This window comes from Lynx rufus, unplaced genomic scaffold (assembly GCF_022079265.1).
Source record: "Lynx rufus isolate CCGP_SWC_20201006 ecotype Redwood Valley unplaced genomic scaffold, mLynRuf1.p SCAF_36, whole genome shotgun sequence".
Classification (NCBI taxonomy): Eukaryota; Metazoa; Chordata; class Mammalia; order Carnivora; family Felidae; genus Lynx; species Lynx rufus.
In genome coordinates this window covers 140,887-167,259 of record NW_025814852.1, presented here as the reverse complement: position 1 = coordinate 167,259, position 26,373 = coordinate 140,887, and the positions used below count along the sequence as shown (strand labels likewise).

The following is a 26,373-nucleotide window of genomic DNA, read 5'->3' as shown; positions in this document are numbered from 1 at the left end:
CCTCTGGTTGTCCCTAGGCTGCCCGGTAAAGACAGGAGCAGGGCAGCGTTCATGGCTGCACTCAGCAGACTCTCAGGAAGACTTCTCTGATGGCGCTGGGGCTCTGGGCTCAGAGCGTGTGTCTTGCACATTTCTGTCTTCTCCGCCGTGTCTATCTGGTGCTGTTTCCTCTTCATCCTCTTGCCCACGAGGATGCCTGCCTGTCACAGTGATGTACACAGGGCAGTCTGGGTTGGTACCCATGACAGAAGCTGGTCTAATGCCCTTGCCTGGTGGCCCATCTCACTGCCACCTCTCCTCCATGTGACGCTCTTCTGGGAGGACTCGACCACAAAAGCTTGAGCAGAATTCTGCCTCTTTTCTTATGTGATGACCTCCCTCGCTACCTCCTACATGCTGTAGCCCTATGAGCCACCGGGGCATAAGAACAATGAAATTAGTCCCTCAGGGACTTTGGGGGGGGTAGACAAGGAAGGCACACATGAGCTAGAAATCTTGGAAGGTTTGGCTGGGAAGGTATGGCTGGCGGATTGCTGTTTTCTGGATAGCTAGAGCGAGCTCTGCTTGTGGGCTGTGGGTGGAGGACTTGCAGGTACAAGACACCTCGTGCTGAACCTGCCACTTGGGTGCTGAGGTGGGGTTTGGGCTCTAAGCCCCTGGAGGCCTGGGTTCCCCGGCCTCTAGGAGCCTGGGGAAGAAATGACGGCGCGATAGTCTGGTGGCATGAGGGACAGGAGGAAAGGGGCAGACTGGGGCCCTCTACTCTGTGGGTGCATGGAAACCCAGGTGGATCTCAGGGCTAGGAATCCAGCAGATGCTTGGGAAATGCTCACTGAGCGTGCAGAGGGAAGGTGGAAGTTCAGGAAAAGCTGGCCCAAAGTCCCTTGAACCAGATCCCTCCTTGGACTGGGAGTCGTGTCTCCTGACAGGCTCTGTTTCATTGAGGAAAAGAAGAACAGGCACAAAGGCAGTTATGAGGAGCTTGACTGTCCTTTTCCTACAGCCGGTCAAGGAACGATTTCCCAAGGACAGACCCTAAAAATAGCTCTGAGCTGGCCACATCCCTGCCAGCCCCACCTGAGCAAGGGCTGCATGAACAGGTCTCTGCAGCTTTCAGTGCCCCCTGGGACTTGGCCAGGGGCCCTGGTGACTCAGATGGGTGGGTCTGTGCCCTGTGTGGGAGGGGCTGAGCAGGAACTAGGCCCTAGGGCAGGACTGGTCACGAGAGCCACAGAGGGTTCATTTGGCATATACTTCCATTGGACCCGCTGGGCTCTGGGCACCCCCGAGATGCTACATGTACAGTGGTGAGCAGAAGGCGTTCGATAAAGGCCTTATAATGCCAAGTGCTTTAAAGAAAACAAAGGTGGATGAGGGGCAGGGAGTGATGAGTTAGACACCTTGTGAAAGCCGGGCCTGGTGAGGTCTGGAAGCCAGACATGCAGGTGCTATGAGATTGTGCCTTGGCGGTTTGGCAAGGCACCAGGACACAGTGACAGTGGTGACCTGTGAGGTGGCCTAGACCTGGCTGGGTCCACTCTCCACACTGGGGGGTAAGAGGGTGAATTGCTGCAAATCAGACCGGGTGTTTTGAAGGGGATTCTTCAGAGAAAGAGCCTGCCGCTTGCCTCCAACCCAGTGCTCCGACCCAGACGTGCTCCTGGAGTGTGGAGCCCCAAGTGACAGTGCCGGGATTTCAAGGGCAGGAGCCACTGGCCTGCCACGGTGGGGCGGAGGGAGAGAGGTGGAGAATACACTCAATGTTGGGAACAGAGGAGGGTGTGTGAGTGTTTCTCATGGACCAGCTATGGCCAGGGGACAGGAGCCAGCCAAGAGCCCTTTTAAATTCTGACCAGGGCGAGTGACCTCTCAGTAGAGAACCTATGTTCACAACAGACTGCTGAAAAAATGGGGGTGGGGGTGGGGGAGTTCTCCAACTGAGGGAGAAATGGCTTGCCTGCATTTTGAAAAGTAAGTGGAGTCAAATGGGTTCCTGGAAGAACCCACAGAAATGCCTTGTGAGAGAGGAGTCAGCAGTAAATTTCCGTCAGGCCCAGAAAGATGAGATTATCTCAGGGCACGGCCAAGCATGGAAAAACTTGCCTTCCCTCCCACCCCCCACCCTTTTTCCTCCCCTGCTTGGATTGTGTCGGGGTCAATAACCCAGCCAGCAGCAAGCCGAGGAAGAAGGAACAGTGTTAGGCGTGGAGGGGCAAAGAGGGACCACGCCTCCCTTTCCCAGTGAAAGCAGCCAGCTGTGGCAGGCCAGCTAAAAGAGTAGATATTCTCAGCGTAAAGCATGTGAAGTAGTTTTATTGCCAGCTGGGATTGGACACTTAATTACTGAATTGAGACTGTGTTTTCTACTTAAAGTGATTGTAGAACTTTCTACTACCCAGGAGTTATCAGAAAAGTTATAGGACTTATCCAGGTTTTTATCCAGGGGCATGAATATGTTCAAAGGGACAGTAGGAGGTAAGTGAAGTTGGCTTATGATTATATACATGTGGTTTTGCATATGCTCGTTGTACCGGTTACACGAAGCTCTGAGGAAGGGTTGTTCACATGTATAGGTGCAAAGGCCGTGTTTTATAGTGAGCACAGGTAGGGCTTGCTCGTCTGTGGGGTGTGCAGTGTGAGAGAGAAGAACCAAAGATGTGACATCAGCCACTGGGGAAGGTGGTGCCCTTTCTTGAGAAGGGAGACTTGGGAGTGAGATATTTGCTCGGTTTGTTTCAGTGGAGTAGTAGTGGAGCCCAGGGACTCTGATTTGCCTCCATAATGTTTCAAAGAACTGGTTTCGTGCAAGGGAGACGCTGAGTATACAGTTGGGTATATGACAGGGAGCTCGGAGGAGACAGCAGGGCTGAGGGTGTCTGTCTGAGATCATGGATGGAGTTTAACATTATGGGAGAGGATGTGATGGGCTCAGCAAGGAATGTAGAAGGAGAAGCAAAGAAGGCCCAAGACCGAGCCCTCTCTGCGCTTGGCTGTTGGGGGGATTCCAACATTCCGAAGACAAGTAGGAAAGAAGGAGCCAGCGAGAGACCAAGGTGGAGCCTTTGAGGCAGGGTAGAAGCAGCACCGTGAGCATGCTGTGTCTTGGAAGCAGAGCTAAGAAAAAAGTTTCTGGAAAATGATCAACCAGGTCAGAGGTCAAGAAAGATGCTGGTAACTGGACAAGAGCGGTTTCGGTGGTGGGGGTAGAAGCTCGGAAGGTGCAGGTTAAAGGTGAAGGCAGGATGGGAGTGAGGACGGCAGGTGGAGTCGGCTCTTTCCCGGAGCTCCCTGTGAGGTGTAGCAAGACGGTGGGAGGGAGCTGCAGGGAGAGATGGGGGTTGGCTGGTGGTTTTTTTCTAAAGTAAACTCTATTTGACATAATTGAGGGCTTATGTGCAGTTGTAAGAAATAATACAGAGAGATCCCGTGTCTCCTGTAATGGTTACACCCTGCAGAAGTAGTGTGCCTCACAACCCGAATACTGACACTGATGTCGTCGAGATATACAACATTCCATGCCGGAAGGACACCCAGGTTGCCTTGTAGCCACACCAGCTTCTTTCTTACCCTCACCCCCCTCAATCCCTGTTAACCACTAGTCTCTTTGTCACATATGTAATGTCAAGGAGGTTATGTAAATGAAACCATAGTATATGTCACTTTTTGGTATTGGCTATTTTCACTCACATGATTCTTTGGGGATTCATCTAGATTAATGTGTGTCAGTAATTGGTTCCTTTTTATGGCTGGGCAGTCTTCTGTGATATGGGTGGGCTAGGTTTGTTTAACATTTACCTGCTATAGGACATATGGATTGTTTTCAGTTTGGGGCTGTTGTGAACATAATTGCTCTACACATTTGTGTACAGGTTTTTGTATAAACATAAGTTTTCATTTCTCAGGGATAAATGCCTCGGAGTGCAATTTCTGGCTTGTATAGTAGTTGCAAGTTTAGTTTTTTAAGAAACTAAAAATTTCCCAGAAGGCTGTATTCTGTTACATTCCCATCAGGAGTGGATGGATAATGTAGCCTCCTCACCAGTATTTGATGTTGTCATCGTTTTTGACTTTAGCCCTTCTGGTTAAGTGTGTACTGATGTGTCATTATGGTTTTAATCCGCACTTCCTAATGGCTAATGGAGTTAAGTATCATTTCCTACTTTTTTGCCATTCATTTATCTTCTTCAGGGACATACCTCTTCATATCTTTTGTCCACAGTTTGTCTGGATTGTTACTTTACTGTGAAGTTTTCATATATTCTAGGAACTAGTTGGTTGTCAGATATGTGGCTTGCAAATACTTTTTTTCTAGTCATTAACTTGACTTTTCATACTCTTCACCTGGTTTTTCACAGAACACGCATTTTTAATTGTGAAAAAGTCCAGTTTATCAGTTTTTCCGTTTGTAGATTGGGCTTTTAGGGTCAAATTTAAGAACTCTTTGCCTAGCCTTAAATCCTGAAGATTTTATTCTATGGTTTTTTTCTTAAAGTTTTATTGTTTTACATTTTACATGCAAGTCTGTGATCCAGTTTGAGTTAATTTTTGCACAAAGTGTGAGGTCTAGGGGCGCCTGGGTGGCTCAGTTGGTTAAGCATCCAGCTTTGGCTCACGTCATGATCTCCTGGTTTATGAGTTCAAGCCTCGCATCTGGCTCTCTGCTGTCAGTGCAGAGCCCTCTTTGGATCCTCTGTCCCTCTCTCTCTCTCTCTCTCTGCCCCTCCCCCCCTCAAAAATAAATATATAAAAAAATAAAATATGAGGTTTGGGTTGAGATTCTTCTCTCACTCCCCCTGCTTCTCCACGCCTTCCTTCTTCCCTCTCTTCTTTCCTACCTTCCTTACTTTTTGGAGGCTTGTGAATATCCAGCTGCTCTAGCAACCCTTGTTGAAAAGGCTATATTTCCTCCATTGAATTACTTTTGCACCTCTGCTAAAAAATTTGGGTGTAGTTGTGTGGGTCTTTCTTTTCCTTCCTTTTTTAAACAAGGTCATACCCAATGTGGGGCTTGAACTCACAACCCTGAGGTCAAGAGTCACATGCTCCACTGACTGAGACGGCCAGACGTCCTATGTGGGTCTGTTTGTGTTCTCATGATCTGAGTGTCTCTCTCTACGAATACCACATTATCTTCATTATTGCAGCTGTACTGTAAAATAAATCTTTTAAACCAGGTAGACTGATCACTCCCATTTTGTTCCATTTGGGAGAATCGACATCTTTACTATGTTGGGTTTTCTAGTCCATGAACATGGTGTATCTCTCCATTTATGTAGATTATCTTTGATTCCTTTAATCAGCACTTTGGAGTTCAGTATACAAGTCCTGCATATGTTTTGTAAGAAATGCAAATGATTTTTACATGTTGATCTTATATCCTGCAACCTTGCTGAATTTACTTATTTATTCTAGGAGATGTTTTGGAGAGTCTTTGGGATTTCCTGTACAAACGTGTTGTCTGCAAACAGGAACAGTCTATTTCTTCCTTTCTGATTTGTATGCCTTTTATTTTATTTCCTTGCCTTATTGCACTGGCTGAAACTTCCAACTTTATGGTAGATAAGAGAATAGACATATTTCTGCACTCCCAATCTTAGCAAAAAAGCATTGAGTTTTTCACTGCTAAGTATAATGTTAACTGCAATTTTTTTTGTTTTTTGTGGATGTCCTTTATCAAACTGAGGGAGTTCTCCTATACCTACCTTTCTGAGAGGGTTTATCATGCATGGGTGTTGGATGTTTCAAAATACTTTTCTTGCATTGATATGATAATGTGATTTTTCCTTTAGTCTGTTAATACAGTGGATTACACTGATTGGCTTTTGAATTTTGAAACGGCTTGGCATCCCTAGAACAAACTCCACATGGTCATGGTATATAATTATTTTTATACATTGCTTAAATCAATTTGTTAATGTTTCATTAAGGGTTTTGGCACCCATATTCATGAGGGCTTTTGGTCTGTAATTTCCTTCTAGTTTGAATTATGTTTGTCTGGTTTTGGTATGAAGGCAATACAAGCTTTATAAAACGAATTAGAAAGTAGTTCTTCCTTTCTCATTTTCTAGAAGAGATTTGTGTATGTGGTACTAATTCTTTTTTTTGAGAATTGGTAGAATTCTACAATCTGGGTCTAGAGATTTCTTTTTTAAATGTTTTCAATGTTTATTTATTATTTTTGAGAAGGAGAGAGAGCCAGAGCACAAGCTGAGGAGGGACAGAGAGAGAGGGAGACAGAATCTGAAGCAGGCTCCAGGCTCTGAGCTGTCAGCACAGAGCCCAACATGGAGCTTGAACTCACAAACTTGTGAGATCATGATCTGAGCCAAAATCAAGAGTCAGATGCTTAACTGACTGAGCCACCGAGGCGCCTCAAGATTTCATTCTTTTATTTGTGGCTGAATGTATATATGTATGTATGTATGTGTGTGTATATGTGTATACACATAAATACATTTACATATAAATGTATATTTATATATCTTCTTTATCCATTCATCAATCAGTGGGCATTTGGGCTGTTTTCATATCTTAGATGTTGTAAATAATGCTGCTGTAAACATAGGAGTGAATGTATCCCTTTGAATTAGTGTTCTTGTATTCTTTGGGTAAATACCCGGTAGTGTGATTCCTGGATTGTAGGGTAGTTCTAGTTAAAAAAAAAAAAAAAAAAAAATTTTTTTTTCTGTTTTATTTTTTTATTATTTTTTTATATATATATGAAATTTATTGACAAATTGGTTTCCATACAACACCCAGTGCTCATCCCAAAAGGTGCCCTCCTCAATACCCATCACCCACCCTCCCCTCCCTCCCACCCCCCATCAACCCTCAGTTCTCAGTTTTTTTTTTTTTTTTAATTTTTTTTTTTCAACGTTTATTTATTTTTGGGACAGAGAGAGACAGGGCATGAACGGGCGAGGGGCAGAGAGAGAGGGAGACACAGAATCGGAAACAGGCTCCAGGCTCTGAGCCATCAGCCCAGAGCCCGACGCGGGGCTCGAACTCACAGACCGCGAGATCGTGACCTGGCTGAAGTCGGACGCTTAACCGACTGCGCCACCCAGGCGCCCCAGTTCTCAGTTTTTAACAGTCTCTTATGCTTTGGCTCTCTCCCACTCTAACCTCTTTTTTTTTTTTTTTCCTTCCCCTCCCCCATGGGTTCCTGTTTTTTTTTAACATGTATTTATTTTTGAGAGATAGAGAGAGACAGAGCATGAGTGGGGGAGGGGCAGAGAGAGAGGGAGACACAGAATCCGAAGCAGGCTCCAGGCTCTGAGCTGTCAGCGCAGAGGCAGTTGCGGGGCTCGAACTCACGAGCCATGAGTCGTGACCTGAGCCAAAGTTGGACGCTTAACCGACTAAGCCACCCAGGCGCCCCAGGGTAGTTCTATTTTTAACTTTTTGAGAAAACATACTGTTTTCCAGAGTGGCTGCACCAGTTTGCATTCCCACTAACAGTGCATGAGTGTTCCTTTTTCTCCACATCCTCAACAACACCTATTGTTTTTTGTTAAAATTTAATTTTAAATTTAATCAAACAACCATGAAAGGAAGTGGTATTTCATTTTGGCTTTGATTTGCATTTCCCTAATGACTTATGATATTGAGCATCTTTTATGTGCTTATTACACCATTTATATGTCTTCTTTGGAGAAATGTGTATTCAGATCATTTTCCCATTTTAAAATTGGTCAATTTGTCATTTTATTATTGGCCAGTAATTTTTCTGTATCTATTATGGATGCTAGACCCTTATCAGATATATGATTTGTAAATATTTCTTACATTTTGCGCATTGTCTTTTCACTTTCTTGATGGTGTCATTTGAAGTACCAACAATTTTTATTTTGATGAAGTCCAATTTTTCTATTTTTATTTTCATCATTGTGCTTTTGGTGTTACAGCTGAGAATTCATTACCAAATTCAAAGTTGTGAAGATTTAGTCCTATATTTTCTTTTAAGAGTTTTCTAATTTTTGTTCTCATATTTAGGTCTATGATACATTTTACTTTTTGTATGTGATGTGAGGCAGGGACTCAGCATCATTCTTTGCATGTGGATATTCAGTTGTTGAAAAGACTGTTCTTTCCCCCATTGAATTTCTTGGTACCATTGTTAAAAAATCAATTGATGATAAATGTAAGGGTTTATTTCTAGATCATCAATTTTATTCCATTGATCAATATATCTATCCTTTTTAGGGGGAAATTTTTAAAATTACAATTTCACTTTCCTTAATAATTATAGCTCTATTAAATTTAACTATTTTATATTGGATGAGTTGTGGTAGTTTGTGTTTTTTGAGAACTTGGTCCATTTCATCCTTGTTAGTGAATGTATGTAGAGTTGTTTGTGGTATTCCTTCATTAACCTTTTGATGTTTGCTGGGTCTGTAGTGATATCCCCTGTTTCATTCATAAAATTGATAACGTGTCTTCTGTCCTTTTTTCTTGGTCAGTGTTGTTAGAGGTATGTCAATGCAACTGATTTTTTTTCAAAGAACCAAGTTAAAAAATTGACTTTTTTCTATAGTTTTTATTTTCAATTTTGTTGATTTATGCTCTTATCATTATTATTTACTTGCTTACGTTTCCTTTGGGTTTATGTTGCTCTTTTTTTTTTCTAGCAGCTTGAGGTGGAAGTTTAGATTATTGATTTGATTGATTTGGTTATTGATTTGATTACTCTTTCATAATGTATGTATTTTATTTAGTGATACAAATTTCCCTCTTGGCACTGCATTAGCTGTGCCCTTCAAATTTGACACATTGTATTCTTATTTTCATTCAGTTCAGTGTATTTTTATATTTCCCTTGAGACTTCTTCTTTGACCCAAGGACTACTTAGAATTGTTTTCCACCTATAAGTAAGGTGTCATTTCTCTTTCGATTGTCTTTAGTTTTCTTAAATTTGACTATGATATGTCATGTTGTGGATTTCTTTGGGTTTATCTTATTTTATTTTTTATATTTATTTTTTATTTCAGAGACAGAGACAGAGTGAGAGAGAGAGAGAGAGAGAGAGAGAGAGTGTGTGCATGCACACACGCAGCAGGGGAGGGGCAGAGGGAGAGGGAGAGAGAATCTTAAGCAGGCTCCACACTCAGCATGGAGCCTGTCACAGGGCTCGGTCCCATGACCCTGGGACCACGACCTGAGCTGAAACCAACTGAACCATCCAGGTGGCCCGAATTTATCTTATTTGGTGTTTGTTTAGCTTCTTGAATCTGTAGGTTTATGTCTCTTGACAAATTTAAGAAGTTTTCAGGTGTTATTTTTTTGAACACTTTTCAGCCTCAGTGAATGCATGGTGGTCACTACCAGCGTACTGGACACTCCTGTATTTTGCTCCTCTGATGACATGAACATTAGGTCTGTTGTTACAGTCCCACAGGTTCTTTAGGCTCTGTTCTGTTTTTTTTCTTTTATTTTTTTTTAATGTTTATTTATTTTTGAGAGAGAGAGAGAGACAGAGTGGGTGGAGGAGGGGCAGGGAGAGAGGGAGACACAGAATCCAAATCAGGCTCCGGGCTCTGAGATATTAGCACAGAGCCTGATGCGGGGCTTGAACTCAAGAACCGTGAGATTATGACCTGAGCCGAAGTCGGATGCCCAACCGACTGAGCCACCCAGGTGCCCCTTCTTGTTTGTTTTTGAAGTCTGGTTTCTTTCTGTTTATCAGACTGGGTAACTTCTGTTTCTCTTTTTTACTCTTCACTTATTCTTTCCCCTGTCTGCTCTATTCTGTTGTTATGCCTTCCATTTATATTTTAATTTTGATTATTGTTGTTTTCAGTTCTAAGTTTTCCATTTGGTTCTTCTTTATATCTTCTACTTGTTTGCTGACACTATTTTTTTGTTGAGACTTTCTGTTTTTGAGTGTGTTTCGAGTGTGCCCATGATTGTTCTCTGAAGTATTTTTATAATAGCTGCTTTAAAATATTTGTCAGGTACTTTTATTGTCTCTGTCATCTTAGTGTTGGCAATCTGTATCAGTCAGAGTTCTCCAGAAATAGAGAACCAGTAGGATGTGTATGTATGTGTGTATACAGATATATGTGAAGAGAGAAAGATTGATTAATTTTTAATTGGGAATTGGCTCTTGTGATTATGAAGGCTGGCAAGTCCAAATCTGCAGTTTGAGCTGGCAGGTTCAAGACCCAGGAGAGATGGTGGTACAATTCCAGTCTGAAACCCAGCAGGTGGAAACCCAGTAGAGCCAATGGTGCAGATGAAGTCTGAAGGCAGTCTACTAGAGAATTCCCTTTTACTTGGAGGAGGGTTGGTCTTTTTGTTCTCTTCAGACCTTCAACTGATTGGATGAGGTCCCCCACATTATGGAAGGCAATCTGCTTTACTCTATCAATTAAAATGTTAATCTCCTCCCAAACACATTTACAGAAACACCCGGAATAATGTTTGACTGAATATCTAGGGACCTCATGGCCCAGTCAAGGTTGACACATAAAATTAACCATCACAGCATCTATTGAAAATCTATCGATCTTTTTTTCCATACAGTTTGTGCTTTCCCTGGTTCTTGGCATGGCAAATGAGTTTCAGTTGAAAACTGGACACTTTTGGTACTGTGTTATGAGGCGAAGGCTATAAAAGTCAAAAGGTCTAGGAGAGATGTCCTTCTTTGCATTCAGTTTTTAGATTATGCCTGAGTGCTGGCTTGTGGCTTAAACCAGGCACATGGTAAGGACTGTTCCCTGGGGACTTGTGGACTTGCTCTCGATCAGGGGGAAATGTGGCATGCGGCTCACTGCCTCTGAGCTGCTGCGAAAGCTGCTACAGACAGAAGATCAGACTTGAGCCTAGGGCCCGTGGGCTCCATTCAGGAGAAATGTCTTTGGAGCTGACTGGTATGTCCAGCAGCCTGGGAAGAATAAGGGAGTTGTCCAAGCAGAGGCTGGCATGCAGCCTTCAAGGTATCCTGGGACCCTTTGGCTCCCTGGAACTACTCCTTGGCTTTTCGGCATTGCTGGGCAGTGATCAGTAGTGCTAAGTGTCCTTGGTCTTTTGAGAGCTGCAGTTCCCGTGAAAGCTCTGTGGGGCAAAGGCAGGCAAGTCTGATGTGGGTCCTTCCCGGACTCCCCCTGTCTGGACCTCCCACCACCTGAACTCTCCCTGCCTAGGCCATGCCAGGTGTTCGAGGTAGGGTCAGGGGCACTTCTGTAGCCAGGGCTATGTGTCTTGTCCACCTGTTTCTCCTCATCTCCCCCTTGCTTCCAGACAAATGACGCAGCCGGCAACACCTGGAACTGGCTCTACTTCATCCCTCTCATCATCATCGGCTCCTTCTTCATGCTCAACCTGGTGTTGGGTGTGCTCTCAGGGTAAGAGGCCACATGGGCTTGGGTGCCACCTGCCCCTCCGTGTTCTCAGGCTAAGGGGACAGATGGTGGGGTCAGATATGGGCCTGTGTGACATGGGAAAGGCCTCATGGCCACCCTCTGTGGTGGTCACTCCCAGCATACTGAGCTCTGGCCAGCCTTTCCTTTGTGCTGCCATCCTGACCTCTGCCTTGACCGTCGTCTGGCCCTGGCCTCCTTACGTCTGTCCCACCCTTGGCCTTCACCTGGCTCTGATGATGGGGGAGGGGCTGCTGCTGCATCTCAGCTGGGTGTGTGGTGGGGTTTCTGGGAGTGGAGAGTGATGGAGCAGCCCTGTATCCTGGCTAGAGTGGTCACCAGGCTCTCCAGCATAGCCTTGACCCCTGGCTTGCTCCTCCTCTCCAGACACCTTTCTGTGCTGAACTCCTCCACTAGAGAGCAAGGGAGGGTGGGGCTAGGAGTCCTTCCTGAAGAAAAGTGCTTCCTGACTCCACATTGCAGTGAGATGTGGCACACGGTACCCTCCTGTGGTATGGACCAATGGCTACAGAAATGCTTTGTGCTTAGGGGCACAGATGGGGCTGGTGTTTAAGGCTCCTGTCCTTCTACCAGGCTGAGGAACCTGTGTTGGGAAGGCCTGGCCTGCTCTCTGCCCCTACCTTGGTGTCATACCTCCTATAAGACTCGAGAACAACTCCTCCCTGCCCACCCTGAAGGTTCCTGCTCAGGTCCAGGGTTCCTGAGGGAGGCCGGGGGAGAGGCTGGTGGACCCAAGAGGCAGCTATCTTACTGGCCAGGAAAGGAACAGCCATTGAGAGGGCAGTGGTTAGGGGCCAAGGCCTGCGTGCTCTGGCTCTGGAATGTGTCCTTGGCCTCGGTCCTATCCTGACGGATATGTCACTAGCATGTCTTTTCAAGCACTTGCATAGGACAGGCAAGCCCACAGCACGGGGAATGGATGTAGAACTTCTAGTCTAGTGAGGGGATTGCATGGTCGGAGCTCAACGGGGTTGGTGGGGAAGCCAGGGGAGGCCCGGAGCTCAGAGAAGCCACCTAGGGAAGGGGCATTTCCAATGAGACCCAAAGGGGGACCAGGAATGAACTCCATGAAGGAGGGAGGAAGGTCTCCCAGGCAGAAAAGAGCTGGGGTGGAGGCCCAGAGGTACAGAGGGGTGCAGGGATGCTCAAAGCTGGAACCAGAAGGTGTGGAGGGGAGAGGGTGCTGAGCTGGCAGACGGCAGGCTTGTGTGGAGCGTGGGCTCTGTGCTGAGGACAGTGCACAGTGGGGGCTGGTAGGAACATGAGTGGGTTCATGGTGAGTTGGGAGAGCAGCCTGCTCAGCCTGGCTTTTTGTGCAGCTTACCCTGGAGAACGTGCAGGAAGAATTCAGGGATTTGGGCTGTGTGGCCCCTCACTGAGCAGGGCCATGAACGTTGTGACTGTGTGGCCCTTCTCCCCACTGTGAGCATCCTGGCCTCTGGGAATGGGATGATATGAGATGGTTTTCCTTATTAGTCTCAGCTGAGCCCTCTCTCAGTCATCCAGGCTAAGCAGAGGGACCCCAGGGTTCTCTTTCAGGTTCTCCTTGGAGATGGCAGGGCCCCTAAAGCCAGCAGTCAGTGCACAGCATGTGGGGCCCATGGAAGCAGTGGTTAGATGCCACTGGTACAGCCTGGCCTGGGGAAAGCTCGCCCTGCAGGGCCCAGTCCACGTCTGGGCAAGTGCTGCTGGATTAGCCGGCTTGGAGCCAACCAGCCTCGCGTTCTTCTTCCCAGAGGAGCAGGATCAGTGAATCCGCTTGTGGCTTTTCTTAGCAGTTAGAACTGATGCCTGAGGAAGGCAGGCCCTACTGCTGGCTACCATCTGAGAAGTGGCTGCTGCGTGCAGGGCCTAGATTGCTGCAGCAAGTTTTCACTGGTGGCTCTGAGACTGACTCAAGCAGTGTTGTTACTGCCCCACCCCTGCACCCCAGGCCCTCCTACCCTCATCGTGGCCAAGGGAGAGGGGAGGAGGAGGAGAGGGGTCCTATATTCCTGCGAATTCAGGGTTTGGGAGGGATGGGAGGTCCAGGCAGGAGCTGGCTCCTCTCATTTCCAGGATGGCCACAGCTCAGGCCCTGGTGGACACTGGCCATGAGTTTGGGTCAGTGCTGGCCAGAGCTGAGCTCTCTCTCCTGCTGTGGCTATGTGCCAGGAGTCAGGCCTGCCAGGCTCACTGCACCAAGCTGCTTCTCTTGGAGGAGGAACAACTACTCACCTGAGACTAGACATTGCTATTTTGCTGTGGGGCTGTGCCCGCCTGCCCTTTGGGGACCTGGATCCTGCCCCAGGCCTGAGCTGAGAGGCTTGCAAGGCTGTACGCTGGGTGCCTGTGTGCCTGTGTGTGAATGGCTTCCTTCTGGCAGTGTGAGGCTGCAAGCTTGGCTGGGAGCCTGGGGCTGGGCTGCTGAGGGGTGAGGAGAGCAGAAATCTCTCTCCTGGTCATCTCAGACCTCAGAGGTTTGTCCGAGGTGGCTTGCATGGGCTGTAGAATGTTTTCCTTTTGTCTCTGGCTTGCCCTATCCGGTCCCTTCTTGCCCTGTTCCTGTCTGTCCATCCCCTCCTAGTAAGGGCTCTGGGTCTGAACCAACAGAAAAAACAAAGTGTAAGTCCTCTTGGGCAATTCTTGCCCAGAAGCTCTTCGTAGGATGGCAGGTGACAGGGCCTGGCACTCAGAGGGAGGGGTGTGCTTTGGCCTGCTCTGGGCAGGGGTGTGGCATTGTCCCTGCCCTCTGGAGCCCCCTCTGGGGACTGCGGTGCTGTCCCTGTGTGCTGGAGGAGTCTGAGGAAGGAGGGTTCACCTGGACCCTCCGAGGGCTCAGGTTGGAAGAGGCCGTGGTGGTGAGGCTCCCTGGGAGGGCGGCCTGTGACCTGCATGTCATGTCCCAGCCTCTTCCTGGTTCCCTTTGCCTCTGCGTCTGCACACCCATGGGGTGGGTGAATGTGCTCACACTCACCTGATCTGCTTACTTTTGTGGACCCTGCACAATGCAGAGAGTTTGCCAAGGAGCGTGAGAGGGTCGAGAACCGCCGGGCCTTCCTGAAGCTCCGCCGGCAGCAGCAGATTGAGCGGGAGCTCAATGGGTACCTGGAATGGATCTTCAAGGCTGGTGAGAACCAGGGGCTGCTGCCTTGCTCCTGGCCTGTCCTCTGTCAGTGCAGCTGGAGCCCCAGTCCTGGGCCGGACGAGACCAGCCTGGAGAGCTGAGGAGAGCTGAGGCGTTGGAAGTGGATTCTCCAGCTGGCCCGGGGTCCTGACACAGGGCAGCCCTACGGCCCTGGAGACACTGGCCTTTTTAGTGGAGGCTTCTGGCATGGCCTAGCCTAGAGCTAGTTTCTGCCTGTCAGACTCAAGCACCCTTCCCTTGACCTGAGTGTGTTCTGCGCCCTGGCTCTGGGCTTTGTCAAGCCTGGGGTTTCTGACTGCCTCCCTCCCTCCCCGGCCCCCGCCCCAGGCCAGCATTCTTTCCCGCATATGGGGCGCCTGCTGTGCCTCCCGAAGCGCCTCTTCGGCCAGGAGCTCACCTAGTGGGGTGGCTGCCCTCAAGGGAGGGTGATGTGAACAGGCCAGGCCCCCCTCACGGGGCACCGTGTGCGGGACACATAAAGGGTGTCTGTCTCAGTAGGAAAAGCTCGGCCGGGAGCCCCACGGCCTTCTGGAGTCATAAGGGTGAGAAGGCGGGTCCAGCAGCAGAGGCGCATCTTTACTCTGCCGTGTTCCTGGGGACTGAGCCCTGGGCAGGGGGGGGGGGGGGGGGGGCGGGGCAGGGAGGCTCCCAGCTGAGGCTGTGTCTCACTCGCAGAGGAAGTCATGCTGGCTGAGGAGGACAAGAATGCGGAGGAGAAGTCCCCTCTGGATGGTAGGTGACCACTGTTAGCACTCCGTGCCCGCGAGCCGCGTGCGCATGCTTGCATGTGTGGTGCCGTCTGCCGTTGTTCTGCCGGCAGCTGCACGGCCGCCGCCTTCCGCGGGGTCCTGGGCAGACCCGTTCTGGAGGTCGCCGCATGCTCCCGGGCAGTTGCGTGCCGTGGACCCGAGTGGAGGTAGCTGGCGGTGGGCTTAGATAGCACACCTGCCGAGGTATCACCCGGGGGCTCAGAGGAGTCTGTGCTCACGGTACGGACCCGAGAGCTGTGTTGTCCAACATGACGCTTTACGTGCGACTGTGTAAGCTCATGCGTAAGTCCACTGCAGTGAAGTAAGAGTGAAAGTCCTGTTCCTCAGGCTCACCCACCACATCTCAAGCGTTCAATAGACATGTGGGGCTAGAGGCTACTGTACTGGTCAGCACAGATGTAGATCATTTCCATCATTATAGAAAGTTCTGTTGGACTGTGCTGCTTCTAGAAGCTTTTAAAGTTCAGGTTTAAACCAAGTTGTATCTGTGTCTAGAGCTCGGGGTGATGTGGCTCCCAGATCGCCACGGAAAGCCTCTTAGCACAGCCTGGGGCCGCTAGGGCCGGGATGAGGGCCAGAGTGGCCATGGTTACTGGCCTGGCTACTAGCACAGTCCCAGTGGCAGGACGGTCGTCCTGTTTTCACACCCACTGCTGAGGAGAGGGCCAGAGAGCTTGGCTGTGTCCCCTGCGGCCTCAGCTGACCCACATCTGGGGCTCTGCGCATGTCTGTGCTGGCCCCTCTGCAGACCTGACTGATCTCTCTGGCCCCAGAGCGGGCTGCTTGGCAGTGGGCCACAGTCCTGGCCTTGTCCTTACAGACGTCTCCTGGTCTCCCTGGTAGCCAGGCCTTCCCCACTGACATCATCGTGGAGAAAAGGGAAAGTGGCACTCCCCTCACGATTCCTTGTCCCCTGTGCTCTGAAGACTGAGAGGGGCCCACAGGGGCCAGGATAGGAGATCCCCAGGAAGATGGTCGCAGGCTCGGCTGAGATGCACCCCCGCCCTGAGGCAGTCCCCTCCCCCTCCCCTTGTTTAAAGCAGTGTTGAAGAGAGCAGCCACCAAGAAGAGCCGGAATGACCTGATCCATGCCGAGGAGGGGGAGGACCGGTTTGCAGACCTCTGTGCTGTTGGTGAGTCTCTTTGGTTCCTCCTGGCCTGGCCTGTGAGTGGGTACAGGAATTCCCCTAGCTTCCGGCCTGTCCCCTGGGCCCCCCAGCCCTCTGGGGCCACCCTCCTTCCCTTCCTTCCCTACCGCTCGCACTCCTGTGTCCACCCTGAGGGCAGGAGGTACAGTGCCCTCTGCCCTCTGCTGTGTGCTCAGCATTTTTTCCCCTGGTGCAGGCAGTGGAGTGAGCGGTGTGTTTGCCCAGTGCTTCCTGCCCTTTCCCATCGGTGCAGCCCCGGCTGCTCTCGGCTCTACCACCCCCAACGTGGACACAGAGCCTCCGGCCGCACCCCGTAGCTGAAGGGCTACGTGTGTGTTACTGACTGTAGCGACCGAAAGGTTCTGGCTGTCTCTCTTCCCAGCCCCTGTCTGTCTTCCACGCTCCTGGGGCCTCTGGCTTCATCCCCTTCTTCTCAAATGGTAGAAGAGAGATTCTGGTTGCTTTATCACACAGCTGTTTTAGTTCCCTTCCTCAGTCTGGTACCAGAAGTGCCCAGGCCTTTTCCCACCAAATGCCCTGTTACTGTGCATTCTGCAGCAGAAGAGGGCTGAGCCAAGGGCCTCCACCTTGGTGGTTGGAGACAGGCCTGCATGGCAGTGAGCTTCTCACTGAGGCACCAAGTCAAGGGGTTGCAGGCGGACTTGGTCTCCAGCTGTCCGTGAGCAGGCCCGAGTCCGAGGTCTGCTTCTCATTATGTGGTTGCATTTATTTGCATTTATGACACAACTCTTTTTAAAAAAAAAATTTAAATGTGCATTTATCTTAGAGAGACATGCAGACAGAGTGCGAGCAGGGGAGGAACAGAAAAAGGGAGACACAGAATCAGAAGCAGGCTCCAGGCTATGAGACAACTCTTTGATGAAAGTTACTTGTGTATTTATCTGTCAGTCTGTCTCTGTGTGTCTCTATCTATCCATCCATCAATCAATGTGTCTGTCATCTAAGTATCTATCTATCATCTGTCAGTAATCTGTGTATCTATCAATCTATCATCTGTCAATCATCTATCTATAATTCAATCAATCTAGGTATCTGTGTGTCTGTCTATCATCTATCTTTTCTGTCCTTTTTTCCCCACACAGCCCAGTAAACCCATGTCAGTAGCTTGGGATTTATCCCTGTTTCTCCACACATATCAGATATAATACACATTTGTATCACACACACATGCATGTAGACATGCACACGTACACACATGTAGAGTTTTGGGATCTATTCATGTTACAGATAGGCTTTCATACAAATTTTTCTATACCCTCTGGAGACCACTCCCCTCTGCAGTGTAGTTCTAATTCTGTCTTGTCAGTGGCTGCATGGTGTTGCATCGTATGGATTCACTCTAATTGTTCAGGGGCTCTCCGTTGACGGCCATTCATTTATTTTTAGGTTGTTTTATCTTCATCATGAGCAGCGCCACCAAACAGAACCCTATAAGCAACCGTCCTTCCTTTCCAGTGCTTCTGTCCCTGCAGGCAGATTTCTGGGAGCTGGGCACCGTGTCGCCTGCTAGACGTGCCTCCCCCCCCCCCCCCCCGTTACATGCCGTAGCTACTTTCGACTTTACCTTGACGCCAACTTGATGATGTTTCCTTGGAGCTGTTGTTCTCATTTCACTCATTACTAACGATTTTGAGCTCCTTTTTAAAAATGTTTGCTTCTGATTTGAATTTGGGTTTTGGTGAGTCTTCATATACCCGTCCATTTTTCCGTTGGGTGGTTTGTGTTTGCTAGTTAATAAGAGACTGATGTGTGTTGTGGATCTGAGTTTTGTTACAGTTTTTACAAATTTATCACATGAATGTTGTATTTAAATAGTCCCCTTTATTCCTATTTTACTTAGAGTTTTTATTCTGATTTTTTAAAGTCTACAGTTTAAAATAATTTAAGCAACACCTAAAGTACCCATTCTTCAAGGGTAAAGATAAAACTGTGAACCCATCTAGTAAAGAAATAAAAAGAACTAGGACCAGTTTTATAAATTATGCCTTACGAGGAAATCTTACATTTTCTCAGCGTTTCAAACTCGTTTCTATAGAGTTGCCTGTAGTTTCTCTTACAGTTCTTTTAATCTCTTCTGTTTTCAGCCCTTTGTTCATTCACTCAGCAGATATTTATCAAGTGCCCCTGACGTGCAAGTAACTGCTCACGGCTCCGGGGCTATAGCACTGAACAAAATGATGAAGCCCCTTCATCTTCTGCTTTTTCTAGCCCGGCTGTAGCATCAGAGCACAGGCAGTAGAATAGGAAGAGCACACAGCATGTCAGTGCCACCTCTGGAAAAGGAAAAAATCGAGAAGGGCGGGGGCTTGGAGGGTTCGGGGGTTTTGGAGTTTTAAAGAGAAAGGCCACAGAAGGCCTCCCTGGAAAGGTCGCTTTTGAGTAAAAGCTGAAGGAAGTGAGGAAGTCAGGCCCATGGAAGGGAACATCCAGGCAACACGTGAGAGGATCCTGAGGCCAGAAGGAGCGTGGCACTTGTGGGGACTGTCTGGGAGGCCAGTGTGGCTGGAGTGGAGCGGTGTGGGTTTCGGGGGAGCAGTGCCACAGGGTTAGGGTTAGGGTCGCAGAGGGCGGGGCCCAGCAAGGACTGTGGCTGCTGGTGGGTTTGCAGAGCAGAGTCGCTGTCCTGCTCCGGTTGGGGCGCAAGAGATCCTCAAGTGCAGGAGGGCCAGATGCGGGCCCATTTAGAGGCCACTGTAGGGCTCCAGCCGGCAGTGGCTGCCATGGAGGCGTGCAGTGGCCAGATTCTGGATACATTCTGAAGACAAACACACAGGATTTGCTGGCCAGCTGGATGTGGGCGTCAGAGGACTCGGGGCGGCCATGTGGCTCAAGGAGGGGCACTGGGGGCGGACTCCCAGAGTCTGGGGAGCAGCTGGAGGGCCAGTGGGGGTGTCAGGTAGCACCTGTATGTGGGGGTCTGGCGGTCAGGCGGTCAGGCGGGAGACGTTGCACAGTCGCTATGAGGGTGTTTAGGCCCTTGAAGCCGGCTTACATCCTGCTGACTCTGCTTCTGCTTTTTCTGGTTGTTGGAACGTTTATCTTTACCTTCTGTTTTATTAATTTGGATTGTGTGGGGTGAATATGTATTAATGATCATTTAAAATAACCCTGGTTTAGATTTCTCTTCTTCTATTTTCTTTTTGTTTTAAATGTCATTACTTTCTTTTGTATTTTTATTATCTTTGTATAGTATTTTGATTTACATATTATTGCTTTCCTAATTTCTGAAAATGTGTAACTGTTTCTTTTTCCTTTCTTTTTTACCCGCAAAGGCACTGAAGGCTGTGCCCCGCCCCTGCATACGGCTTTGCTGTGATGGCCTCCTTTTATGGGCTTTTCCATCGTGGTTTCTTTTCTTCACTCTCAAAAGGTGTCTGGGAATCTGCTTCGCTCCCCACAAATTTCTCACTTTTCTAACCCACAAACAGCCGTCTCCCCTCCCCTGCTCTCATAATTAGAACCATGCTTCTTTACTATTTTAGCCTGTTTTTTATTTTTACTTATTTATTTATTTTTACCATCCTTACCACTGAGATGCATCATTTCCGTGAGGAAATTGCTGTATTTGCCATATCTCTGCCCCTATTGGCCCCGAAGGTCAAGAAGATGTGACCTTTGCAGTGTTTTCCTCTTCTCCCTGCCAACTCCTGGTTTAGAGAACTTTGGTGTTTGTAGCCCTAGGCTGTCATTAGTCCCGTGGTCACCCCAGCTGCTTAGCACATTCCCAGAGGTGGGTTTGCTTTCAGCCGTCCTCCAGCCACTACCCCATAGACCTGTCTCTGCTTCCTCTCTGTCCTGTGCTTGGCCTGCTTCCCCGAGGCATGTGTGTGGGGGGGACCCTCTTGAGGGAGGCCTGTTTAATGGCTCCTCCTGCTGCTCTGTGGTATCGCCCTGTCCCCTTCTTTCCCAGTGCAGATGTAGCCTCGGGGGGCTGGAACTCTCGTCCTGGGTCAGAAGTTCCTTCTCTGCCCAGCATCAGGCCTGGTGGACTTTTCCGCCTGTGGGCTCAGGCCTTCCTTCACCGAGGCTTCTTCTTTCCATGTGTGCAATGACTTCGTCTCCTCGCCGTGCTCGTTTTGTGTCCCGACTCCCCGTCGTCCGTGCTCTGCCCCTCGAGGTTTCTCCCCTCGGTTAAAACCCACTTGTGCTGCACCCTCCAGGCTACTCATCTGGGCTTTAAGAGTGAACCTCCTTTCCTTTCATCTGCTGAAGGGGATTTTATTTTTTCTCCAAGAAGTTTCTCTCTTTTACTTTTATTGCGATTGGTTTGGTGCCGCACACAAGTCCTTGGGATTCTCCCGATTTCTCCTCCTGGGTGTCTTGCAGGGCCGAAGGATCACGTGCCTCAGGCCTCAGGCCTCAGCAGGTTTGGGCGTGGGGCTTCACAGGGTGGAAGAAGCCATGGGTCTCCTGGTGCCCAGCACCCCCTTTGTCCCTCCCTGTGTGCTGAGGATGGCTGTGTCTTACGTGCTGGGCTTGTCACCCCTCCATCCGCTGTCACTGCTGCTGTTGACTGAGCCCAGGTGCCAGGCCCCGTGTTGTTGCCCTGACTCCTACATGGCCTGCGAGGTCCAGGTTCCCTGTTTCCTATTTTTTTTTTTTTAATTTTTTTTTTTTTAACGTTTATTTATTTTTTTGAGACAGAGAGAGACAGAGCATGAACAGGGGAGGGTCAGAGAGAGGGAGACACAGAATCTGAAACAGGCTCCAGGCTCTGAGCTGTCAGCACAGAGCCCGACGCGGGGCTCGAACTCACGGACCGCGAGATCATGACCTGAGCCGAAGTCGGCCGCTTAACCGACTGAGCCACCCAGGCGCCCCCCCCCCCCCCCCCGCCGTTTCCTATTTTCCAGTGAGGACTCTCCAGGCTGTGTGGCGTGTATAAGGCCCTGTGCCTAGGGCAAGGGTGATGGGGGTTTGTGTTTTCATGGCTTGTTGTTGAACCTCACCTTCATTACCCCGTGCTGGTGAATGCAACAGCAAAGCCGTTTCTCCTGTGTCCCTTCACTGGCCTCTGGTGGGCTCACCAAGGGCGAGAACAGAGCTTAGTCGTTCTGTCTTCTCTCTGCCACTCAGGGCCTGGCGCGAAAACTCTGTACATGTTTGTGGAAGGAATGGCTGTTAGGCAGGGCTGGCGTAGACTTTTTATTAACAGTGAACTCCCTTTGGGGCATGATGGAAAGAAATGCAGACATTGTATGTGGTCACGCATTGTTCACACGAGTGCTTAACTGTGACGTCATTTGCAGGTTAATTTAATTCTCGATTTCCCCTAGCTTGACGAGATCGGATTCTTGTTCCTTGAAATAAGCCTTTTGGTTATAAAGAATATGTGTTGATGAAGCTAAACGTGGAAATGCAGAGTGCTGAAGAGAAGCAGCCTCGTCTCTCATGCTTTTCCCCTCCCAGAGCTATGATTCTGGATTTGGCATGTGTCCGTGCTCACTGCAGACCCCTGCTTTTACCAAAGACCTGGGCTGGAGTCACTGTCCAGAGCTGACCTGAGCACACGGTGGTAGCTTCTTGCTGAGAATACTGTCTTCCGGGGCCTGTGCCCTTGTCTTCAGAGACCCAGGGCCCAGAATTCCCTGAGGCACAGCATGCCCTGTATAGTGGTGGCCTGGGTGTCCCTGTTCCCTGACCAAATGAGAGGCTGGCTGGTCTCTGTCCTGGGTGCTGCCAGGGTTCCCTAGGAACTGAAAGGCAGTCCCTCATGCCCAGAGTGCTAGGGCTTCTGCTCCCTGCCCCTTGGACTGTGTGTTAGAGGAGGGATGGGTGGGGCTTCAAGAGCCAACTGGGGATCTGTGGTTTTGTGCACATGTGGCTGTGGAAACCGCTTTGTGGGTATTCCTTTGATGAGTGAAGATGTATGTGGTTGTCTGCATGTGGGCACAGGTGCAGGATGAGGGGGGCCAGGAGTTATGACAAGGAAGCATTCCTATGAAGCTTTTGCATGGTTAAGGGCTCATTGGTTCTTGCTGGGCATGGTCCAGTGAGCCAGGAGGTAGGGGCCATGGCCCCTCCCCTGGAGAACTTGCTGCTTGTCTCACTGGCCACATGTGTGTGCACAGAGCAGTTCACACAAGTCACGTGTCCCCATTACCCTCCTTCCCAGAGTTGCCCTGTGTGTGTTCATAGGAGTGTCTTCAAGAATGAGATGCTCAGGGTGTTGATGCGTGCTGTGCAGTGTCTGTGTGTGTGTGTGTGTGTGTGTGTGTGACTTTGCTTCTAAACGACTCAAGAAGTGGTGGGGGAATCTGCCTGTGTGGGTCTCTGGACAGTTCTGTGCATGGCTCTGCCTGTGTGTAGGTCTCTCCATGTCTGTACTACTCTTGCCTTCCTCCCTCCGTGCCCTGTTGCTGCTTTTGAGGAAGGAGCGGGTGTGTCTGGTTGTGGCCTTGGCACTTTGCAGCCCTCAGTGAGGCTGGCCAAGAGGTTTTGTTGAATGAGCTATCTCTGACTAATTGGCAATGGCTGGTGTGTAGTGTCTGGAAATGGACCGGGAGGCTGTGTCCTGGCTTATCCAGGAGGCTGTGATAGAGCAGTGGCCTTCAATGGTCTGGGTGGGGTGTGGCATCCGGAGTGCCAAGAATTTGCCACAAGGGCCCTGTGAGGTTTCTTGAAAGGCTGGCTGATGGGTCCTGGCCTGTGGACCCTTCCATCTGAGTCTGGGGCTGCGTGTGACAGCATCTCCCATCCTGATGCCACCGTTCAGTTTGTAGACAAGTCTCCAGAGGCCTCAGGGCCTGTCTTCATTTGAGTGAATCCAAGAAAACACTAGCCTAATAATGCTGTTAGTGTGCTGCTGAGGGTCTGGGTGTGCACACACACATGCGCAAATATATAGAACATCACATGACAAACACACACTCCATACCCTTCCCCGGGGACTCCATGCCCAAGCTGACTGGTTTTGAACAATCGGAGGCTCACACGTGCCCAGGCCCTTATTGCAAAAACTAAGAGAACCTGATGCACTGCAGAGACACAGCCAGACCCTGCACACATGCACACTCACGGCCTCTAAGCGCCCACAAAGACTGCTCACTTGCTCATCAAGGGGTGCATGGGCTTTGAGGTGAAAGCCTGTGGGCCTGTCCTCGCAGCGATTGCAGCCTGGTGTGGGAGCTGGGTGCAGAACAGGTCAACAAGCCAATACTGGGGCAGCTGGTACGCGGTTGTGATTATTGTTGGGGAGCTGATTTCAGATGGGGTGCCCAGAGAAGGGTGTTCTGTGGAGGTGACATCAAAGTCCAGACGTGGAGCCGAGAAGCAGCCAACTGTGGAAAGAGACCAGCAGTGGGAAGCATTTCATGCTTAGGTCACGGCACAGCAGAGGTGGTGTGTGTGTGGAAATGGGGGAAAGCCATGACAGCTTTGTGTGCAAATGTTCCGGAGAGTTTGGTGGGCTTTGTGGGCCATACACACTCACTCTGCCTCTGTACCAGAACAGCAGCCATGGACCAGACGCAAACCAAGGAGCTTGACTGTGTTCCAGGGTACTTAAAAATAGGTAACCGGTGGTTGTTGGTCCCTGAGTTGAAGCAGGAGGGAGGGCCAGATGCTGCATGGCTCCGTGAGGCCCCCGGAGGGGTTGGGATGGCCTGGGGGCATTGGGGCTGTGCTGCTGGAAGGTGGCTGAGGGGTGCTGGGGGCCATCTGGAGCCTGGTAACCATGGAGACCACCAAGGCTCTCGGTTCCCCCATCTGTGAAATGGGGGTGGGGTCCGGACCTGGTGCAGGCGGGTGCGGCGCAGGGGTAATTAGCTCAATGTCGGTAGCACACCGGGCCTGACCCATGGTGTCTGTGATCAGAACCGGGGCCTCTGGCTAGGTCTGGGCTGGGGCAGGTGTCCTTGAAGATGTTTTCCTGTGGGAGATACAAGTTTGAGATGGGAGGGGAAGCGTGTCCTCGAGGCTGCGTCCGTGGGGCACACATCCATGGAAGGAGAGCGTGTCTGGGGTCTGGTGGTCTCTGCGTGTCCTCAGTGAGCTCCTTGTTCCCCCAGGATCCCCCTTCGCCCGCGCCAGCCTCAAGAGTGGGAAGACAGAGAGTTCGTCATACTTCCGTAGGAAGGAGAAGATGTTCCGGTTCTTCATCCGCCGCATGGTGAAGGCACAGAGCTTCTACTGGGTGGTGCTGTGTGTGGTGGCCCTGAATACGCTGTGCGTGGCCATGGTTCACTACAACCAGCCGCAGCGGCTCACCACGGCGCTGTGTACGTAGCTGCAGCCTGGGCCTCCCCCTCACCTCTTCCCGAACCACCTCTGGTCTGCAGCCTGGAAATCCCGGTTCACAGCCTTTTGCCTTGGAATGCCCTGGGTAGGACCCCTGCACAGACCAAAGTGCCCCCAAGGGCATCTGCTGGGGCCTGAGCTCCCCATCCCAGGTTCCAGGAGGCCTAGCTCCTCTGTCAGTGTGGTGGGCAATGGTGAGGGTCCAGGGCACCCTGGGGGGAGGTCGGTGTGATGGGTGGATGGCCCTGTGTCCTCCCTTGGGAGGGCTTCAGACCCATGGAACAGGGCACTTGGCCCCTCATTCCAATCTGGCGTGAGGCTGCAGCTCGCTCCCTGGACTCCTGAGGAGAGAGTCCAGGCTTCTAGGGCCCTTTTGGCTGTTTTCATTTTGCTTTTTGCTTTTTGCATCTGAGTGTGTCTGTGACCAAGGCTGACTTACCTGTGGGCCTACGGACAGACCGTGAGTCTGAGTCATGACTGGCCCTGGCTACTGTTCCAAGGAGTAAAGGAGGAAGGTGGCTGGGGTGGTTGAGGCCCTTTGCCCCTCTCCAGGGACCAGGGCTGACCTTCCAGGACCAACCCTTCATACCCTAGGGCTCTGCAGGCCACGGGGAGCCTAGTCTCGGTTTGTCGTCTCACCTCACAAGGGCCCTAAAGATGAAGACTCTCCAGTGGTTTCTGTCTTCCGGTTAGAGCCCCCACCTTCTCGTTCCCTGGCCCCCACCCTGCCTGGTATCTGGGGCTGATCTGGACACAGGGCCTGTTTGGGGCTTCCACAAGGGCCTTGCTCTTGCCACGGGAGCCCTGTATGCCTGAAGCCACCCTGAGGTGGGGTGGCAAGACCATCTTTTTCCCAGAGAAGAACCTCCTGGATCCCTCCTGGCCCCTGGCGCACCAGCCACATTCCCCTCTTTCAGACCACCGAGGCCGGTCAGTTTTAAGCAGGAGCTTGGGCAGTTCTGGAAGGGTTCTTACAAGCTCTAGACTCTGATGGCTCCACAGGCCACTTGAAAATATGGGTGGGGGTGGCTGTTGGGGTGGGACACTAGGCTATAGTTTCCCAAACTTGTTCTGAACTCTCCTGTTGTGTCATGGGGAAGAGCTCAGAGGCAGCAGAAGCACAAGGGGCCCCATGAGCTTCTAGCAGACAGTCTGGGCCAGGTCCCCGGGAGTGAAGTTCAGATGCAGTTTGTGGAGGCGCCTGGGCGGCCCAGTCGGTTAAGCGTCAGACTCTTGATTTTGGCTCAGGTCATGATCTCACGGTCATGAGACTGAGTCCCAAGTTGGGTTCTGTGCTACGTGTGGAGCCTGCTTAAGATTCTCTCTCTGTTCCTCTGCCCCTTTCCCTTCCTCTCTCTCTCTCGAAAATAAATTAAAAAAAAAAAAAGAAAAAAGAAAAAGAAGCAGTTTGTGTGCATGGAACTGCCCGCTGTGGCCCCTATTCATGCATCCTGGGGCCTGTAGTTTGGTGTCTTGGGACTTTGCTTGGGACTGAGGTCAGTATTTCCCTTGGTATCACCTCAGGATGAAGTTTCCTCACCCTTGGGGGTTGGGTAGGGACCCAGGGAGATGGGGCTTCCTCTTAACTCGGCCAGCAGTGCAGCTGTTCCCTGGGTCTTCTTAGCCAGGCCTTTCTTTCCCATGGAAGAAGCTGGTGGTGCCTAGTCAGTGTTGTGGGATTTGCCACC

General features: G+C 50.2%; 1 protein-coding gene across 1 annotated transcript in view; it reads left to right on the top strand.

The window, feature by feature from the left end:
• Window positions 1-26,373, top strand: part of CACNA1B (calcium voltage-gated channel subunit alpha1 B) — a 189,873-nt gene that overhangs the window by 41,069 nt on the left and 122,431 nt on the right. Inside the window, exons 7-11 of the mRNA XM_047093796.1 lie at window positions 11,242-11,345; window positions 14,375-14,490; window positions 15,184-15,240; window positions 16,322-16,411; window positions 24,457-24,666. Coding sequence (XP_046949752.1) covers window positions 11,242-11,345; window positions 14,375-14,490; window positions 15,184-15,240; window positions 16,322-16,411; window positions 24,457-24,666 — 577 coding nt within the window. The remainder of the gene's footprint in view (window positions 1-11,241; window positions 11,346-14,374; window positions 14,491-15,183; window positions 15,241-16,321; window positions 16,412-24,456; window positions 24,667-26,373) is intronic.